This window comes from Balaenoptera musculus, chromosome 19 (genome assembly GCF_009873245.2).
Source record: "Balaenoptera musculus isolate JJ_BM4_2016_0621 chromosome 19, mBalMus1.pri.v3, whole genome shotgun sequence".
NCBI classification, from domain to species: Eukaryota; Metazoa; Chordata; class Mammalia; order Artiodactyla; family Balaenopteridae; genus Balaenoptera; species Balaenoptera musculus.
Genome location: NC_045803.1, coordinates 4,248,533 through 4,266,970, shown reverse-complemented (window position 1 = coordinate 4,266,970; position 18,438 = coordinate 4,248,533). Strand labels below are relative to the sequence as shown.

General features: G+C 42.1%; 1 protein-coding gene across 1 annotated transcript; it reads right to left on the bottom strand.

The window, feature by feature from the left end:
- Positions 1-1,476: 1,476 nt before the first annotated feature.
- VSTM1 (V-set and transmembrane domain containing 1) lies at positions 1,477-18,131 on the bottom strand. Its single transcript, XM_036834013.1, has 9 exons — positions 17,972-18,131; positions 12,117-12,152; positions 11,727-11,981; positions 4,456-4,548; positions 4,327-4,354; positions 4,126-4,163; positions 3,989-4,020; positions 2,846-3,035; positions 1,477-1,511 (listed from the first exon to the last, which is right to left on the bottom strand). The coding sequence occupies exons 1-8, from the start codon at positions 18,003-18,005 to the stop codon at positions 2,916-2,918; spliced, it is 636 nt and encodes a 211-aa protein (XP_036689908.1). The 5' UTR covers positions 18,006-18,131; the 3' UTR covers positions 1,477-1,511; positions 2,846-2,915.
- Between the last annotated feature and the right edge of the window lie 307 nt (positions 18,132-18,438).

The following is an 18,438-nucleotide window of genomic DNA, read 5'->3' as shown; positions in this document are numbered from 1 at the left end:
ACCAGGGATCGAACCAGTGACCCCTGCATTGTCAGGCAGATTCTTAACCACTGTGTCACCAGGAAAGTCCCTCTTTATTCTTTTAAAGTCTTTTCAAGTTAGGTTTTTCCTTTTGTCATTTCCATCCAAGTGTCTGAACTATGCTGGCAATGGAAGGTGGTGCAGATGAAATAGAAATTATCATATTTCATCAAATTGAAGGCACGACTCAAATGAAAAAGAACAAGCTTTTCAATAAGGGGTACTGGGACAATTGATTATCCAAATGGGAAAATTAGATCTTTACCTCACTCCTTGACAAAAATTAATTTCAGATGGATTAAATATGAAAAACAAATTAAAAAAATTTTTTTAAAAAACAAAATTTTTAAAATTTTAAGTTTCAAAGAACATATAGGAGAGTCTATTTCTCATGTTAAGCTTCCAGACACAAAGAAATCTCTCAAAATAGAAATAAAAAGATGAGTAGCTAATATTAAAAGATACAAAGAAGAATGAAAATATGAGTCACAGATTTACTGGAGATATTTGCAACATATAGCTTACAAAGGAAAGATGTGCCTACTGTATAATCATGCCCTTTAAATCAGTACAGAAAATACCAACAATTCAACAGAAAAGTGAACAATGGCTAGAAACCATCAACTCACAGAAAAGAAACCCCGAATGGTCAATATTCCTCATTCATAATCAGGAAAATGCAAATTAAAGCAACAATGAGGTATCTTTATATAAGCAGCTTAAAACAGGTTATGAGTTCACATATTTCGTTAGCAAAAATTGCAAAGTTTAATACATTTATGAATTGGTAAGGATGCAGGGAATTGGAAACATACATCCTTGGTGGAAGAATAAATAGGTGAAACTACCTTAGTTATAAATTTGCCTCTTCTAGTGGGTTAAAAGGTGTGGACATCATAGAAGACAGATTTTACTTCTAAATATAAACCCTCAAGAGATCACACATGTGAGTGAGAAGGTAGCTCCAAGGATGTTTATTGCAGCATTTTGCTGACAGCATAGCACTGGAAACAATCCAAACATCTAGCAGTCCAGGAAAGAACAGAGAGAAACCATGGTTTGTGCATACAACCAAGTCCTTTTAAAAATTTTCTTTTATTGAGATATAATTCACATACCATAAAATCTATGCTTCTGAAGTGTACAATTCAATGGTCTTTAGTTTATTCACAAGGTTGTGCAACCATCACAACTGTCTAATTCTACAACATTGTCATCACCCCAAAAAGATACCCCATGCCTGTTTGCAGTCACTCCAAATTCCTCCCCTCCCCTAGCGCCTGGCAACCAGTAATCTGCTTTCCATCTCTAAGGATTTGTCCATTCTGGATATTTCATATAAATGGAATCCTACAATATGAAGCTTTTTGTGCCAGGCTCCTTTCACTTAGTATAATGTTCCCAAGGTTCATCCAGGTTGTGGCATGTAAAAGTGCTTCATTCTTTTTTGTGGCTGAATAATATTCCATGGTATGGTTAACAACTGAATTCTGTACAGCAGGCAATGAGATAGAGACACAAAAATCACCTAGATGAATTTCAAAAGCATAATGTCGATGGCAATAAAAAAGGTGACAGAAGTGTAATAATGATTCCATATATATGTGTAATGTTGTAATAACACACAAAATATTACCATATATTGACTATTGATAGATGCTTGAGGAGTAAAAGTATGAAAAAAATGCATCGGCATAATATATACTACTTTGGGTAATGTTGACCTCTTAGGAAGAGAGGAAGGAAAATGGGAGTGGTAGAATGAAAACACAGCAAAGTGTTAATGTTTTGAAAATAAGGTCAGTGTGCATATGTTTCCACTTATATTATTGGGTGTTTTTCTTTATGATAGAATTGTTTCATAATTAAAAACTTTAATAAGGTTATCCAGGGAATTCCCTGGTGGTCCAGTGATTAGGACTCCCTGCTCTCACTGCCGGGGGTCTGGGTTCAATCCCAGGTCGGGGAACTGAGATCCTACAAGCTGCACGGCGCAGCCAAAAAAAAAAAAAAAAGTTATCCAGCATATGCTACTGAGTTAAGAATATTTATATATACGTTCCAAATATTTACACTTCATTCATATATTTTAAAATGGCTTTCAAACCGGACTGAGTGACATAACTTTGGAAGCAAAGCTCATATATTTGTACTTGTATCAATATATAAGTGGTCAGTACCACTGTCACATACACAAAAAAGTCCACACTCAGAAAAATCCTTACAATGCTGTATTAACATGAGTTAAGTTATGGGCACCAAGTGACAAAAACCACATAGATTCTGTAAGTCTAACTTTATTGCAGCCTTTGATTTTAATAATAAGAAAGAAAGAATATAAACAGAAATATGATGGCAGTAAGAAAACTCTTTTATTCATGTCAGAGAGGAAACTGGTCTTGACTTGAGGGCTGCCCAGAATCATGAACCAAATACTTTTAGCCTTTTAGCTGCTTACCTTGGTGCATGCTACTTAGGAATTTGTTAATTCACAATTGAGTGTCTCCCTTCATGGCTTGTATTTTTGTGCTCCTTTTTGAAATCTCTGTGTCTGTGGGATGACTCACCAGAGAGCAATCACGTAGTCTTCTCTGAGGAACCATTTTCTATTTACATGGTACCATCCTGAACTCCCTAAGTGACCATTATGAGTACCACCAGCCCATAGATACAATACGTATTCTTAGCCCATGTTTTAAGTCGAACCATACAAAGGTTACGCTCCAGTTTTGTGAAAACCCACCCAGTAATTGTTGAGAGGAGGGGAAGCGAGAAGGGAAAATATTTTATTATTATGGATAATGAACCAAAGACACAGAGTCACCTGGGCTTTCATAAATTCCATCATCTTAATCCGTACTCTCCTTCCCAGGGAAGAAGTTCTTCCTTCAGTTCTACAGCTTCAGTGTTGCATAGACACACGACCCTGGGGGCTCTTGGGTGGGGACAGAAGCTGCTGCAGACAGTGCGTTGGTGTTTAGCTGGTCATAGGTCACTCCCTGGGATTCTTCAGGCTTTGAGGAAAAGAGACGTGCATGTAGAGCTGAGGTGCCAAATACAGTAGCCACGAGCCACCCACGGTTACTACTTAAATTCAAACGAATTTAAATTAAATTAAAAATTGAGGTCCTCAGCCTCACCAGATGCATTTCAGATGTGCAACTGCTCTTAGGTGTTATAATGCTCATTAATGTTAAATCACAAATAAGCAGTATTTTAAATAGAAAAAATGGATGGATGTAAATTGGTTAATATTTGTTAAATGATGCTTTCCTGCCATCCATCTGACCCTTAAAATTCGCCAGAAACTTCAATAAACCCTTTATGTTATGACATCACTAGACTCTCACAAGCCTTTTAGATGGGGATTTTGATTCCCCTTAGATATGGAAGGAAAGGAAGGGTCCAAATCATGGGGGTTTTGTGATTTGTCTCAGACCACACTGGTGATAAATAGTAGACATTGGGAGCTGGAATCCAGCTACTCTGGAATTCAAAGCACGGGGGTTTTTTGTTTGTTTGAGATATAATTGACATATAACATTGTGCAAGTTTAAGGTGTACACGTGTCGATGTGATACATTGATATATTGCACTATGGCTATCACATTGCTAACACCTCCATCCTGTCACATAATTATCATTTCTTTTTGTGGTGAGAACAATTACGATTTAGCCTCCTAGCAACTCTGAAGTGTATGATACAGTGTTGTTGACTATAATCCCCATGCTCTGCAGTAGATTCCCACGACTTATTCCTCTACAAGTTGCAAGTTCGTTGCCTTAAATGTCATATCCCCCCAGCCCCTGGTAACCACCATTCTAATCTCTTTTTACGAGTTCCATCAAAGTACATGTTTTTAAACTCAGTATTAATTGGCCTCATCTATATAACCAGCGTATGAGCTAGACAGACCCGCCTGTGGTGGAAGTGAGCTCTTGGGTTATTCCGAAGGGGAGAACTCACCGATTCAGATATTCTTTCCAGTTTGGATACACCTGCATGTGAGTAAAAGAAAAAAGAAATCAGTTCTGAGATTGCAAGAGTCAGATCTTCGTCTTTCTAACCCAAGATTCCTTATGATTTCTTCCCTGATCACTTACCTGCAGCTCCCTGCTTGGGAAATTTGGAATGGCTGGTTCTGAGAGAGAGAAACATATTAAAGTATGGGGTCTGAAGATTTGGGGGAGAAGAGAGGGCTGCAAGAAGCGGGGCTGGGCATACGAGTCACTGATGTACAAATGGGGTCTCTGAAGAATGGAGTGGGAGTTAGACAGGGCGTGAGATCTGTCAAGTATATCTACCTCTTGGCGGATTCTTCATGTGATGAATCTATTAAAAAAAAAAATACAGGGAGGAATTTATCTCCTGAGAGAACCCTTCACTTTACTCCCCTTCCTCAGAGGTTTAAACGTGTGCTTCTCTGAACTTACCGTGCTGAGTGCATCTGTAGATGAAGAAGACGGCAACGAAGAGGAGGAAGACAGAGAGGCAGCTGATGGTGGTGACAACGATGACTTTGGTGTCTGGTGGGAGAAGGGTGGGCTAGAGGGTACGACTGGCTCCTGAAATACACTGATCAGCTTTAGCTGAACAGTTTCAAGGAGCCAGACAGCCTGGCTTCAAAACTTGGAGCGGCCGCTTCAGAGCTGGCACGTCCAATTATGCTTTAGGGAATTTCTTCATCTCCCTGAGCTTTTGTTTTCCCATTCAAAGTGAGGATAGCGAGACTTCCCTGGTGGCGCAGTGGTTAAGAATCCGCCTGCCAATGCAGGGGACACGTGTTCGACCCCTGGTCCGGGAAGATCCCACATGCCGCGGAGCAACTAAGCCCGTGCGCCACAACTACGGAGCCTGCGCTCTACAGCCTGCGAGCCACAACTACTGAGCCCGCATGCCACAACTACTGAGCCTGCACGCCTAGACCTGGTGCTCCACAGCCAGAGAAGCCACCGCAATGAGAAGCCCGCGCACCGCAACAAAGAGTAGCCCCTTGTGGGGGCAGCCAAAAATAAATAAATAAATACATTTATACAAAGTGAGGATAGCAATTGTGGTGACTTTACTGGATGGTAGGGAGATTGAGTGGTCAGTACATACAGAGAGGGCTATCACAGTGCCTTGCAGACGGGAAATACCCAGTAAATGTTTCATCCCCAGGAATAATATTTATTTACTGTGAGCCACTTAGCACTCACGTGCATTCTTTCTCATCTTTTTTTTTTTTTTTTGCCACTCGGCTTGCAGGATCTTGGTTCCCCAACCAGCATTTGAACCCAGGCCCTCGGCAGTGAAAGCCCAGAGTCCTAACCACTGGACCGCCAGGGGATTCCCTGTTCTTTATCATCTTGACAATAAGCACGCAAGATAGGTTTACAGTCCCCATTTCGTTCATACGTAAATCAAGTGCCAGAAAGTAAATCGAGTTCCCCAAAGTCACTGGACAGGATGGGCTTTGGACTCTGTCTAACCCTTTCAGGCCGCAAGGTCAGGGTTGTTCTGTGCTGACCACTGGGTGTGGACATTCAAGAGAAGTGATATTCTGAACCTGTTCCAGGAAACTCAGAATCTGGTGAGAAACACTTTTCCCCAAACTAACTGTGTTGCTATAGAAACGATGACAAGTCTAACAACAGACGAATCAAAGTCCAAGAATCATTTTCTCAAGATACTGAAGCAACCTAAGTGTCCATCGATAGATGAATAGATAAAGAAGGGAATACTACTCACCGTAAAAAAAGGATGAAAAATTGCCATTTGCAACAACGTGGATGGACCTAGAGGGTATTATGCTTAGTGAAATAAGTCAGACAGAGAACAACAAATACCATATGATTTTACTTATATGTGGAATCTGAAAAACAAAACAAAATGAACAAACAAACTGAAAACAGACTCATAGATACAGAGAGCAAACTGGTGGTTGCCAGAGGAGAGGGGTTGGGGGGAAGGATGACATAGGTGAAGGGGATTAAGAGGTACAAACTCCCAGTCGCAAAATAAATAAGTCATGGGGAATGTAATATCCACATAGGGAATATAATGAACAGTATTCTAGTAACTTTGTATGGTGACAGATGGTTACTAGACTTATTGTGGTGACCATTTTGTAATGTATAAAAAATATTGAGTCACTGTGTTGTACACCTGAAGTTAATATTGTATGTCAACTCTATTTCAATTAAAAAATACCCCCCAAAAAAGGATGGTGAATAAATCTTAGGGCATTCTAAATAAAAAAGAAAGAGAAGAAGAATCTTCCGTGTGGTGTATGTATACAACGGAATGTTATTCAGCCAAGAGAAGGAAGGACATCCTGCCATGTGCAATAATATGGATGAACCTTGAGGGTATTATGCAAGTGAGATAAGCCAGACGGAGAAAGACAGATACTGCAGGGTATCACTTATATGTGGAATCTCAAAAATAAACTCATAGAAACAGAGAGTAGAACGGTGGTTGCTAGGAGCTTGGCGGTGGGGGAAATGGGGAGAGGTTGGTCAAAGAGTCCAAACTGTCAGTTTCAGATGAATAAGGTCTGAGGATCTAACGGACCGCATGAACCCTAGTTGATGGCACTGTATCATATAATGGAAATTTACTAAGAGAGTAGATCTTAAGCATTCTCAACAACAACAACAACAAAAAAGTAAATCTATGAGATGAGTTGAGGGACATGTTAATTAACTCTATGGGGAGAATCTTTCTACAATGTATACATGTATCAAATCATCACCGCGTTGTACACTTTAAATATCTTACCGCTTTATTGGTCAATTATACCTCCATGAAATGGCGGGAAAGGAGGTGGGGGAAAAGGAGGTAAGAATACCTCACTTGGGACTTCCCTGGAGGTCCAGTGGTTAAGACTCTGCGCTCCCAATGCAGGGGGCTCGGGTTTGACCCCTGGCTGGGGAAGATCCCACATGCCTTCTGGCATGCCCCCACCCCCCCCAAAAAACCGAATACCTCACTTGAAGAGAGAGGTGGTGATGAAAAATACTGGCTCTAAAGCACTCAGTCTAGAATCTGACTCAATGTGTAAGATAATGAGATTGCAGTGATCATGATTATTTTCTCACCCAATATTCTACCCACACCCATCTCCCTCTGTAACAGATGCTGTCAACGTTCCTCCACCCGTGTTCCCCCAGATTCCTTTGCCATTTTTTTGCGTGCTAGATCATGGCTTTTTCCCCTTTCCAACGTGAGCACTTTGATATCTTTGCTGGGGGGTTGCCTGGAAGGATGCCTTGGGATTTATGTGGCCCAGGGCACCCCTTTACCAACGGCTGCCATTTGTGGGAGCAGTGCATCCCCACGGACATGTGAAAATGGGGCAGGAGCAGCTGTTCCTGGATGCAAGCACAGAAACATCAGCCTTGCCTCATGCTTTCAGTCCTCCCCTTGACTACCCTACAGTTTCTCTCACATAGCAGTTCACTAGAAATGAGAAGTAAGTTATTGCAAAATTGTCCACCGCCCACTAAACTGGGTTTGCCCTGAGATGTCCACATATCCTGGTTAGACTTTGCATCACTATTTACAAATTACAAAAATACATTTGCAGAAGGTCTATGCTATTGGTCTAAGGCATCTGACAGAGCAATGGGATACAGCTTGACACAGGGCATAAATGAAGTCACAGGCACCAGAAGGAAAGCCTGGATTTGTGGCAAAGTTAGGTGATGAAACTGATCATTGGTCTCTGCACAGAACTGGAGTAGAGGGTCCCTTTCTACTACCTTGGAGGCATGTGTATACAGGCTGGGGACAGCATATCTGTGCTTACAGATATTTTACTCTGTTTAGAATTGTGGTGGTGTACATATGAACTCTGAAAGTACATTTTAAGAAATGATATACATACCCACTAGGTTGGCTATAATAAAATTAAAAGAAAAAAGGCAAGTGTTGGAAAGGATGTGGAGATATTGAAACCCACATAAATTACTAGTGGGCAGGTAAAATGGTACAGTCACATTGGAAAACAATTTGACAGTTGCTCAAAAAGTTAAACATAGTGTTACCACGTGTCCCACCAGTTCTATTCCTAGGTAGATACATAATTGAAAACAGGGACTCAGGTATGTGTACACCTAAATTCACAGCAGCATTACTTGCAATAGCCAAAAGGTACAAACAACTCAAATGTCCATCCACTGATGAGTGGATAAACAAAATGTGGTCTATCCATATGATGGAATATTATTCAGCCATGAAAAGGAATGAAGTACTGATACATGCTACAACATAGAGGAACCTTGAAGACATTATGCTAAGTGAAAGAAGCCAGTCTCAAAAGACCACATATTTTGTGAATGCATTTGCATGAAATGTCCAGAAAAGGCAAAACCGTAGAGTCAGAAAGCAGATTAATGGTTGGCAGGGCCTGTCAGGAGAGGGGGGAATGAAGAATGACTGCTTAATGGGACTTCATTTGGGGAATTATAGTGGTGATGATTGCACAACCTTGTGAATATGCCAAATGCCACTGCCTTGTCCACTTTAAAAGGGTGAATTTATGGAATGGGGGTGATATATCAATAAAAAAAGAAAGAAAATAAATGATAGAAGAGCTAAAAGTATGAAAGCTTTGACTTTCCATCTCATTTCTGATACTTCCAAGTTCTTTGACTCTACCAGGTAGAGTAGCAGTCATTTTGGATGGTGTAGCAGTCATTTTCCCAAGCCTGCTAATACTGAATAAAAACATTTTCAAAGAGGAATACAATGGAGGATATCTTTTTTTTTTTTTCTTGGCCACGCCAGGGATGTGTGTGGGGGGGTGGCATGTGGGATCTTAGTTCCCCTACCAGGGATCCAACCCATGCTCCCTGTAGTAGAAGCACAGAATCCTAACCACTGGACCACCAGGGAAGTCCCGAGGATATCTTTTTTTAAAAAATTCTATTATACTAATGACAACCTTGAACAATTTTGGTTCATTGGAGTAGATTACAGGAAGGTTATGAGTTGCTGAAAGAAAAAACGATTAAGCATCTACGTAAATTCCTCCGTGGTCCCCATGGTTAGGACTCCTCACTCCCACTGCCAGGGGCCCGGGTTCGATCCCTGGTCAGGGAACTAAGATCCCACAAGCCGCAGGGCATGGCAAAAATAAATCCTTTTATGGATAAGCCCATTTCAGTTGAAACCTGAAGAAAGCCCTAGTTTTTACGAGAATCTCTGAGGGTAGAATCTTAGTCAATTCTTCACGGAAAAGCAATATCAGAAAAAAATTTTAATATTCACCATTTTTTGAGAACTTTAAAGTTTTAACAAGTCTTTGATCATATGTATTCCCAAAGTACCTGGACTCCACAGGTCCCAGTCTCGTTCCCCAAACCAGTCACACAAACTCACCCTCATTCTTCACGAAACTCCACTGTAGTTTTTCATTATGTAAAATGGCAGATGATTCACCTGGTGCTGTTTTATTCACCAGTGTTTTCAGAACCTGGGAGTGCCTTAGAGAGCATCTTCCCAACATGGAGAGAGGGGGCATTAAGATTCTCCTTGTGCCTTTTAATCAGAAGGGCATCCTCTGCCTCATGAGGTGGATACAACTGGGAAAAACAAGTCCTCTCTAATTATATTACCTATTTTTGCAGGGTCAGGTCCACTTTCATCATCTTCATCTAGAAAACAGGATGCAAGAAAAGGAATCACGATGTTTATATGGGAATCTTGGGGACATAAATCCTCAAGTTCTGCCTATGGACTCCATGCCCTCTTTGGGGAGCAGGGAAGAGAATGTCTTTTCCATTCTCCAGGTGCTCACTAGGTCCCCAAACCAGGGCCAGAGCACTAGATTACTCTTCTTAATACTGCTGAAGTTCACTATTATTTTAAGAACAAAAATATTTATGAATGACACTACTTCCAATCCTAACCCCACCTTCCAATCCTATCCCAGGAAAGAGCACCAACAGTTTGCAAGTATTTTCTCCCATTTGGTAGGTTGCCTTTTCATTTCACTGATTGTTTCTTTTGCTGTGCAGAAGCTTTTTAGTTTGATGTAGTCCCACTTATTTATTTTTGCTTTTGTTTCTTGTACTTTTGGTGTCATATCCAAAACAATTGTTGCCAAGAACAGTGTCAAGGATCTTCCTCCCTTTGTGTTTTTCTAGGAGTTTTATTGTTTGTAGTCTTATGTTTAAGTCTTTTATCCATTTCAAGTTAAATTTTTGTAAGTGGTTGAAGGTAGAGGTCCCATTTCATTCTTGTGCAAGTGGTTATCTAGTTTTTCCAACACAATTTATTGAAGAGACTATCTTTTCCCCATTGAGCATTCTTGGATTCCCTGTCAAATTTAGTTGATTGTATATACAAGGGTTTATTTCTGGGTTCCCAGTTCTGTTCCATTGATCTGTGTGTCTATTTTTATTCCAGTATCATACTGTTTTGATTACTATAGCTTTGCAGTATAGTTTGAAATCAAGAAGTGTGATGCCGATGACTTTGTTCTTCTTTCTCGGGATTGTTTTGGCTATTTGGGGTCTTTTGTGGTTCCCTACAAATTTTAGGATTGTTTGTTCTATTTCTGTGAAAAATACCATTGGAATTTTGATAGAGATTTGCATCAAATCTATGTAAGGTTTTGGGTAATATGAACATTTTTAACAATATTAATTCTTCTGATCTTTGAACATGAGATAGCTTTCCGTTTCCATTGTCTTCTTCAATTTCTTTCATCAGAGTCCTGTAGTTTTCAGCGTACATTTGATGCTTTGACATCTTGGGACCTTGCTGACCCTAGAGGGATTCTCCTCCCACGTTTATCCAATTTCTAGGGACAGGAAAAAACTTACCCTCAAGCACACCTCTCAAATGCAAACCAACCTATACAGAGCCCACACTTCCAGCCACCTCCCTTATTGTTCTCTTATACTCAGGGACATTGTTTTTCTGCCCTAATCACCCCAGGCCCAGGTCCCAGACAACCAGGGACAGCCTCTATACCCCTGATCCAATCCTCAGCCTGTTATTTCCCACAGAAACCTCAGTAAAGGCTCTTGCCAACACTCCTCCCCTTGTCTCTACGTCCTGACCGGGTGCTTCCCCATGTGGTCCTGCATGGCGTGGCATGACATGTCCCCTTTTCTTAGGAACTGTAACAAACTATCTTTTCAATAACAATCGTATCCTTATCTTTGGCCTTACTGTACCTCAAATTTTCTATTAATACCTTGTTAAAAAGCAAACCACAGGCCCAAAATGGAATCATTTATGTAGACCATGCTGGGGCTTACTACCTAACCTAACTGAAGCTTCAAACCCGCATCCCTCCCACCCCGTCCCCAAAAATGTTGTCTTAAGTGGTCAGTCGGGAATTTTCTGGTCACACCAATGAGGTCATCACAGGGCCCTCCTCCATCCCCCAGAGGACCATGAGGTAATCTGCCACATAGATCCCTTCTGTACTCCATAGGTAGGTTAACCTAAAGCTGAAATGATCTTTTTTATTTATGACTTCTTTGTCTGGTTTTAAAAAACCTCCTTTTCTATAGCCCTGTGGAACTCCTCTCTACTTGCTAGAAGGGATGCTTCCTCCTTCATGAATTATTTGAGAAAGCCAATTAGATCTTTAAAATGTACTCAGTTGAATTTTGTTTTTTTTAACAAACTCTATTCTGAAACACTCGCCCACGTTCACATCCTTGAGACCCACTCAGAATCCCTGATAAGAGCCTTCTCACACTGATTTCCCATTTCTCTACAGCCACTGTCTTGTAGGTACAAAAGTACTGTCCAGCATCTTTAGGCTTCAGGTCAGTGAGGAGGAATTTAGTATCCTGTCCTGTTGAGTTGCATTCTTGCTTGCACCCAGAGTCCTGCAACTTCCCCAGCACAAATGTCACATTCTGGACGTCAGACTGGCACTTGAGGGTCACGTTGCTGCTGTGTTCAACCTCTGAGCTGGGCAAGGCATGGAGGAGGGATTTGGAAAATTTCTCTGGAAAGAATTTGGAGTTCGTTTGACTCTTCATCTTGGTGACCACCAAAACCCTCCTAGAATTCAGAGGATGAAAGGGAAAAAGGTCATGAAACTTGGGGCGCAGGAACAGAGTCTAAGTGGGAGACAACTTACCATAATTTTTCTCATCTTCATTGCCCAGACAAAGCCCTGGAAGAGAAACTCTCATGAGAGATGAATTATATGTTTATCTTTTTTTTTTCTCTATTGAAGTAGAGTTTTGATTTACAATGTTGTGTTAGTTTCAGGTGTACAGCAAAGTGATTCAGTTATATAACATTCTTTTTCAGATTTTTTTCCCTTATAGGTCATTACAAAATATTGAGTATAGTTCTCTGTGCTATATAATAGGTCCTTGTTGGTTATCTATTTTGTACATAGTAGTGTGTATATGTTAATCCCAAACTCCTAATTTATTCCTCCCCGCCCTTTCCCCTTTGGTAACCATAAGTTTTTTTTCTATGTCTGTGATTCTATTTATGTTTTGTAAATAATTTCTTTCATATCTTTTTTTAGATTCCACATATAAGTGATATCGTATGATATTTGTCTTTCTCTGACTTACTTCGCTGAGTATGATAATCTCTATATGTTTGTCTTTGAGTAAAAATCAGGCAGAGACTGTGTGACTCATCTGTTAAAGATCTGCCTTATTCCTTGCAGGTACTTCCCTGGGTTTATTTTTTCACCTTTTACTTTTGTCCCATTGTTTGTTATTTGGAAGTTATGTTTACAGCGATGGTCATTGTGTAATGTATAAAAATACCGAGTCACTATGTTGTACACCTGAAACTAATATAACATTGTAAGTCAATTATACTTCAATTAAAAATAAATAAGTACATAAAAGTTATTTCCCAGGCACCATCTCAAAAAAAAAGTTATGTTTATGTACAAAATGCCAGCAACTTTTTCTGATATATTGCATTCCTTTCATAATTAGTCCTTCTTTTACCATCTGGAAATCACTGAACATTTACCTGTATTTTCTGTGACTGCAATTTTTATGCTTTCCATTTAAAGAATGCAACGGTTATTTACTGTGGAGTGTCCATGTGGGTTTCCACCCACATCCAAATGGGGAGATTTGCTCTCCATGACGGGGTCATTCTTTTCACAAAGAATTGAAGATGTTTTCTGGTCCCAAATGCTCTCCTCACTTGCAGCTTTGATCTTTACGTACTTTAGCCCCTATCTCTTCTGTGCTCTATTCTTTATATTTCATTCTGGGATGGAGACATTAACCCACGGATGGAAATAAGGGACCCCCCTATTCCCATATTGTGGGGGAAATGGATGCCAGTCTTGGGGCTCTGTTAATGGGTGAAGCTAGAATTTCTGTAGACATGAGAGTGACTCAGGACATCTGGCCCTTATTTCCACTCAGGGATGGACTCAAAACACAAGCCCCCAAGCTTCAACCAGGAAGCAGGGAGGTGGGGGAGTGACAGTGGACCGAGGCTGCATTAGCAGTGAGAATGGCTACATTGATGGGTAGGAAATCGGCTTCTGGTTGGTCAAGGGGGTCCCAGGTCTCATGGTCTCTTTTTAGGCCCTCCGCATATTCTGCTTTTAGTCTCACATCACCTCAGCTGTGTTATCAGCCAATCTTCTGCTCAAATGGTGATTCCCATTCTTCCTTTTTTTTTTTTAATAAGCACACAATTGCCTTAGGTTCACTTTACATCAGGAAACCCTACTAAGGAGTAGGTAAACATTGGGAGAGGGGTTCTCTGTTTTTGACAAATAAAACTGTAATGTATTCAAAGTGTACAACGGGATGATTTGATGTACGTATACATTGTAAAATGATCACATTCAAGCTAGTTAACACATCTGTCACGTCAGAAAGTTACCTTTTTTGTGTGTGTGAGAATGTTTATGATCCATTCTCGTAGCCAATTTCGATATTATTAACTATAGTCACTATGCTGTTCATTAGATCCTCAGAACTTATTTTTTTCTTTATTTTTGTCTGTGTTGGGTCTCTGTTGCTGTGCGTGGGCTTTCTCTAGTTGCGGCGAGCGAGGCCTACTCTTTGTTGTGGTGCATGGGCTTCTCATTGCGGTGGCTTCTCTTGTTGTAGAGCACAGGCTGTAGGCACATGGGCTCAGTAGTTGTGGCCCGTGGGCTCAGTAGTTGTGGCCCGTGGGCTCTAGAGTGCGCAGGCTTCAGTAGTTGTGGCGCCCGGGCTTAGTTGCTCCATGGCATGTGGGATCTTCCTGGACCAGGGATCAAACCCGTGTCCCCTGCATTGGCAGGCGGATTCTTAACCACTGCGCCACCAGGGAAGTCCTTATTTCTTTCTTAATAAAGGACCACAGTTGACTTAGGCAGAGAACTGGCTGCAATGAAGACACTTGTTACTAAGGGGAAGAGACCCACTGGCATGTAGGGTAGCTTGAAAAAGCAAAGAATAAAGGGATAGCTCCTTGGAGTTTAGTAGAATTCTGAGGTAGGGAGCAGTGAGCAACATAAGTAAGCATATTTCACTGGAAATAATTACAATAAATAACTACCAATCAGCGAGTATCTATCATTTGGTAGACTCTTTACATACATCAGCCATTTACATACTTACATTATTTAGCAGGTCCTTTACAGATAACTGTCTTTTACCATACAGGCACCGTCTCTGCTTGACTCAGTCACGCAGCACACATTTAACATTTAGTGTGGTCTTTACATACACCACATGGAGAGCTGTACCATTTCCATGCTAGAAAGGGAGGAGTGGGTGACACTAGAAACCATAGCTCTCTAGAGAAGGGGAAAATTACTATGATGTTCTGACTTTTATAACAAGAAACATAGGGACTTCCCTGGTGGTCCAGTGATAAAGAATCTGCCTTCCAATGCAGGGGACGCGGGTTCGATCCCTGGTCGGGGAACTAAGATCCCACGTGCCGCGGGCAATGTGCCGGCACCCTGGAGCCTGGGCGCCACAACTAGAGAGAGAAAACCCTCACGCCACAACTAGAGAGAAGCCCGCACACCGCAACGAAAGATCCCACATGCCTCAACGAATATCCTGCCTGCCGCAACTAAGACCCGACACAGCCAAAAACAAAAATAAAACCAAAAAAAGAAAGAAAAAGAAAAATATACTGGGTCTTTGTCCCTGGTCCTGGCACAGAGCTCCTAAAACCCTTGGAACTCCCTAAGTGTTGAGAGACTTAAGGGTGTCTTTTGCTATGTTAATGTAACTCTTGGAAAGTCTCTCTGTAACCTAAGGATGGGGGCTGGTTGCCACAGAAACAACCCCGTGATTAAAGGGTTGGAACTGTCAGTCTCACCCTCCGCCACCCCCTGACCTCTGGGGAGGTCATCAATTGCCAAGGATTTAATCAATCATGCCTATGTAGTGAAGCCTTCATAAAAACCCAAAAGGATGGGGCTCAGAGAGCTTCTGTGTTGGACATGTGGAGATTTTTTGAGTGTGGCGCGCTCAGAAGGTCTTTCCTGATACCTTGCCCTGTGCATCTCTTCCATCTGGCCGTTCCTGAGTTCAATTCTTCTACAGTAAATCAGTAATCTAGTGAGTCAAATGTTTCTCTGAGTTCTGTGTTCTAGCAAATTTGAGTTCTAGCAAATTAATGGAACCCAAGGAGGGGGCTTTTTGGAACCTTCAATCTATAGCCAGTTGGACAGAAACACAGGTGGCCACCAGGGCTTGTGATTGGCATCTGAAGTGGGAGGGAGGTCGTCTTTTAGGACAGAGCCCTTAAATCTGTGGAATCTGACAGTATCTCCAGGTAGATAGTGTCACAGCGGGAGTTGAATCGTGGGACAGCCAGCTGGTGTCAGAGAGTTGCTTGGTGCTGGGGGAGACAGTGCCACCAACACACACACACTGGAATTGGATGCAGAATCCTAACTGAAGTCTGAGAAATGGAATATTTCCTGCCATATCAGTAAACAAAGGATGTCACAGTCATCAGCGATTATAGCCACTTCCACCAGTGAGCTGGTGAGCCCTGAGGGAACTCAGGATGAGAAAACGCAGGATCCTGGCCCCAGATAGCCGAGGTGCCTATCAAAGGAATGGTTTCAGTGAGCCCAGACTCATGCGTTTTCCCATATACAGAAAAGCGCTAAATTCCTTAACTTGAGATATCTGGTTTTCTTTCATTAACAATAATCTTTGGACATTCAAAGTACCTGCCCTTTGATACAAAACTCCTGTATATCCTGCAGGGTTACTTGAGATGCTGTCTCCTGGGCTTGAAGTCCTAAGATATCCACCGAATAAAACATAACTCTCAACTTTTAAGTTGTGCGATTCATTTTTCAGTCGACAGTTCACATGAGGTCGTACTGGAGTAGGCGGACACCCTAACCCAACAGGAGACAGAACACACAGAGGGAAGATGGCCATGTGACCATGTGAGGCTTTGGAGTAATGCGTTTACACACCAAGGGATGCCAAGGGTTGCCAGCCATCTCCCAACCAGAATCGAGGAGAGAGGCATGGAATAGACTCTCCTTCAGAGCCCCCGCCCCTCCCTGAGAAGGAATCAACCCTGCTGACACCTTGATTTTGGACTTCTGGCCTCCAGAACGGTGAGCGAATAGAAGTCTGTTGTTTTAAGCCACCCGATTTGCGGTAATTCGTTACGGCAGCCCCAGGGAATAAATGTGAGGAGGACGATGTCAGTGACCGCCCCGTTTATTCTGCCCTGCAGCTGGAGGTTTGGGGTATGGTGACCGGCCTCTCAAGCTCAGATGTGTGCGTGGGACAAGCATGACCTCAAAGGGAAGGGCTGAACCCAGAAGAAGGAAGAAGGAACTAGGGCAGATGATAAGTCCTGATGTCCTCCACACCATCCCTTCCCCAACCCCACCCCCCACCCCCTGCCGCCCCTCTCACGAAGGAGGAACTAGGCACTCAGTCTGGTGGAACTCCTGTTTCAAATTCTGGAGCTCCCGTGAGACCAAGCCAAGATTATATTCCAGGTCTTCCATCCTAGAAGCTGAGGTCTGTTTGATCACCTTATGTTCAAGTTGAGGATGGTTGAAATCAGGCTAAGGATAGGGCTGGTCAGAAAATGTTCTTTATATCCACCGTTCCCTGCCTTAGGGTCATAGGGAAGAACAAATCTGACTCCATATTGGATCTGTTTCTTTTACTTTAACCTTTGTATTCTATTGCTTTTGCTACAAGTTAATCACTAAAGCGATGTTGCCTATAAACTTAAAGTAGACATAATGGCCTATTTCTAGGAACCTTGCCTCCCATGCCTGAGCCTTAAGCTAAAATACCTTTGTTCAGCTCACAGGAAACATCCTGACCAGGCCCACCCGTGAATGGCTGCAGGAAAGAAGAAGTTAATGTACCCCTTCTGAAGTCTGGCCGGAACAAGGAAATATTTATGACAACTTGTTGCCTTTTTTTTACTTTACCTCCTCACCTCTCCCTCTTGGTTCTATAAAAGAAACTAGCATCCAGACCCCCGGCAAGATGGTTTTTTGGGACATTAGTCCACCCTTTTCTTGGTCTGCTGGCACTATTCCTTGCCCCAACAACTTGTCTCTCTTGAATTATTGGTCCGTCATGCAGCAAGCAGTACAAGTTTGGACTCGGTAACAGTAGGTCTTTTCTGTATTCCTCGTTCATAACCAAACTCACAGCTTTTCACACCCTGTAGACCCTGCCCTCCTATATGCCAATGGAACATTCAAGGCAAGACAGTGGTACGTAGATGATACACACGTGGAGGTCCCATCGGAGCCGTGCATATCTCAGCCAATTAAACCAAGGGTATTACCACACGTCTCTATACCTCTGCTCCCTCATCCCTTATGTGAGAGCACCAAAACGAGGGCATGTGGGTACCACAGCCGGTAGATTGTACCCAACACACAGAAGCCATAATTTCTGTACTTGTCACATCCCCCATGTTAGCCCCCACTCCACCATGAATATTCTCACCCATCCAAGCCCATCGGTCCCCATCCTGGAGACTCACCAAGGTAAAGCAGGGACAGGAATTCTGTGATCATAGCGTCCCTTCTGCCCGGACCAAGATGCCGTGTTCAGTCTTACAGTTGAAAGGAAGAAACTGGACTGGGCAATTGCAACTCCCTCCTGCCCTCTTTGTCCAGAGGATGTGGGGCGAGAGGTTTTGCTCTGACACTTTGCTCCTCCACTACCTGGTGTACAGCTTCCTTCTCACAACTGACTCAGGAAACCAGAAGCCACCAATGACAGCATCTTCCTCATAAAGCTGGTGTATGTTGCCCCACCCACCCTGAGATCTCTCCCGTCTCATCTGAAGTCCTGCCCAAGACATTGTCTTTAAAAATAATTTGTCTTTTAAATAGTCTTATTTTTATTTTTTTAATATTTATTTATTTATTTATTTCTGGCTGTGTTGGGTCTTCGTTGCTGCATGTGGGTTTTCTCTAGTTGCGACGAGCAGGGGCTACTCTTCAT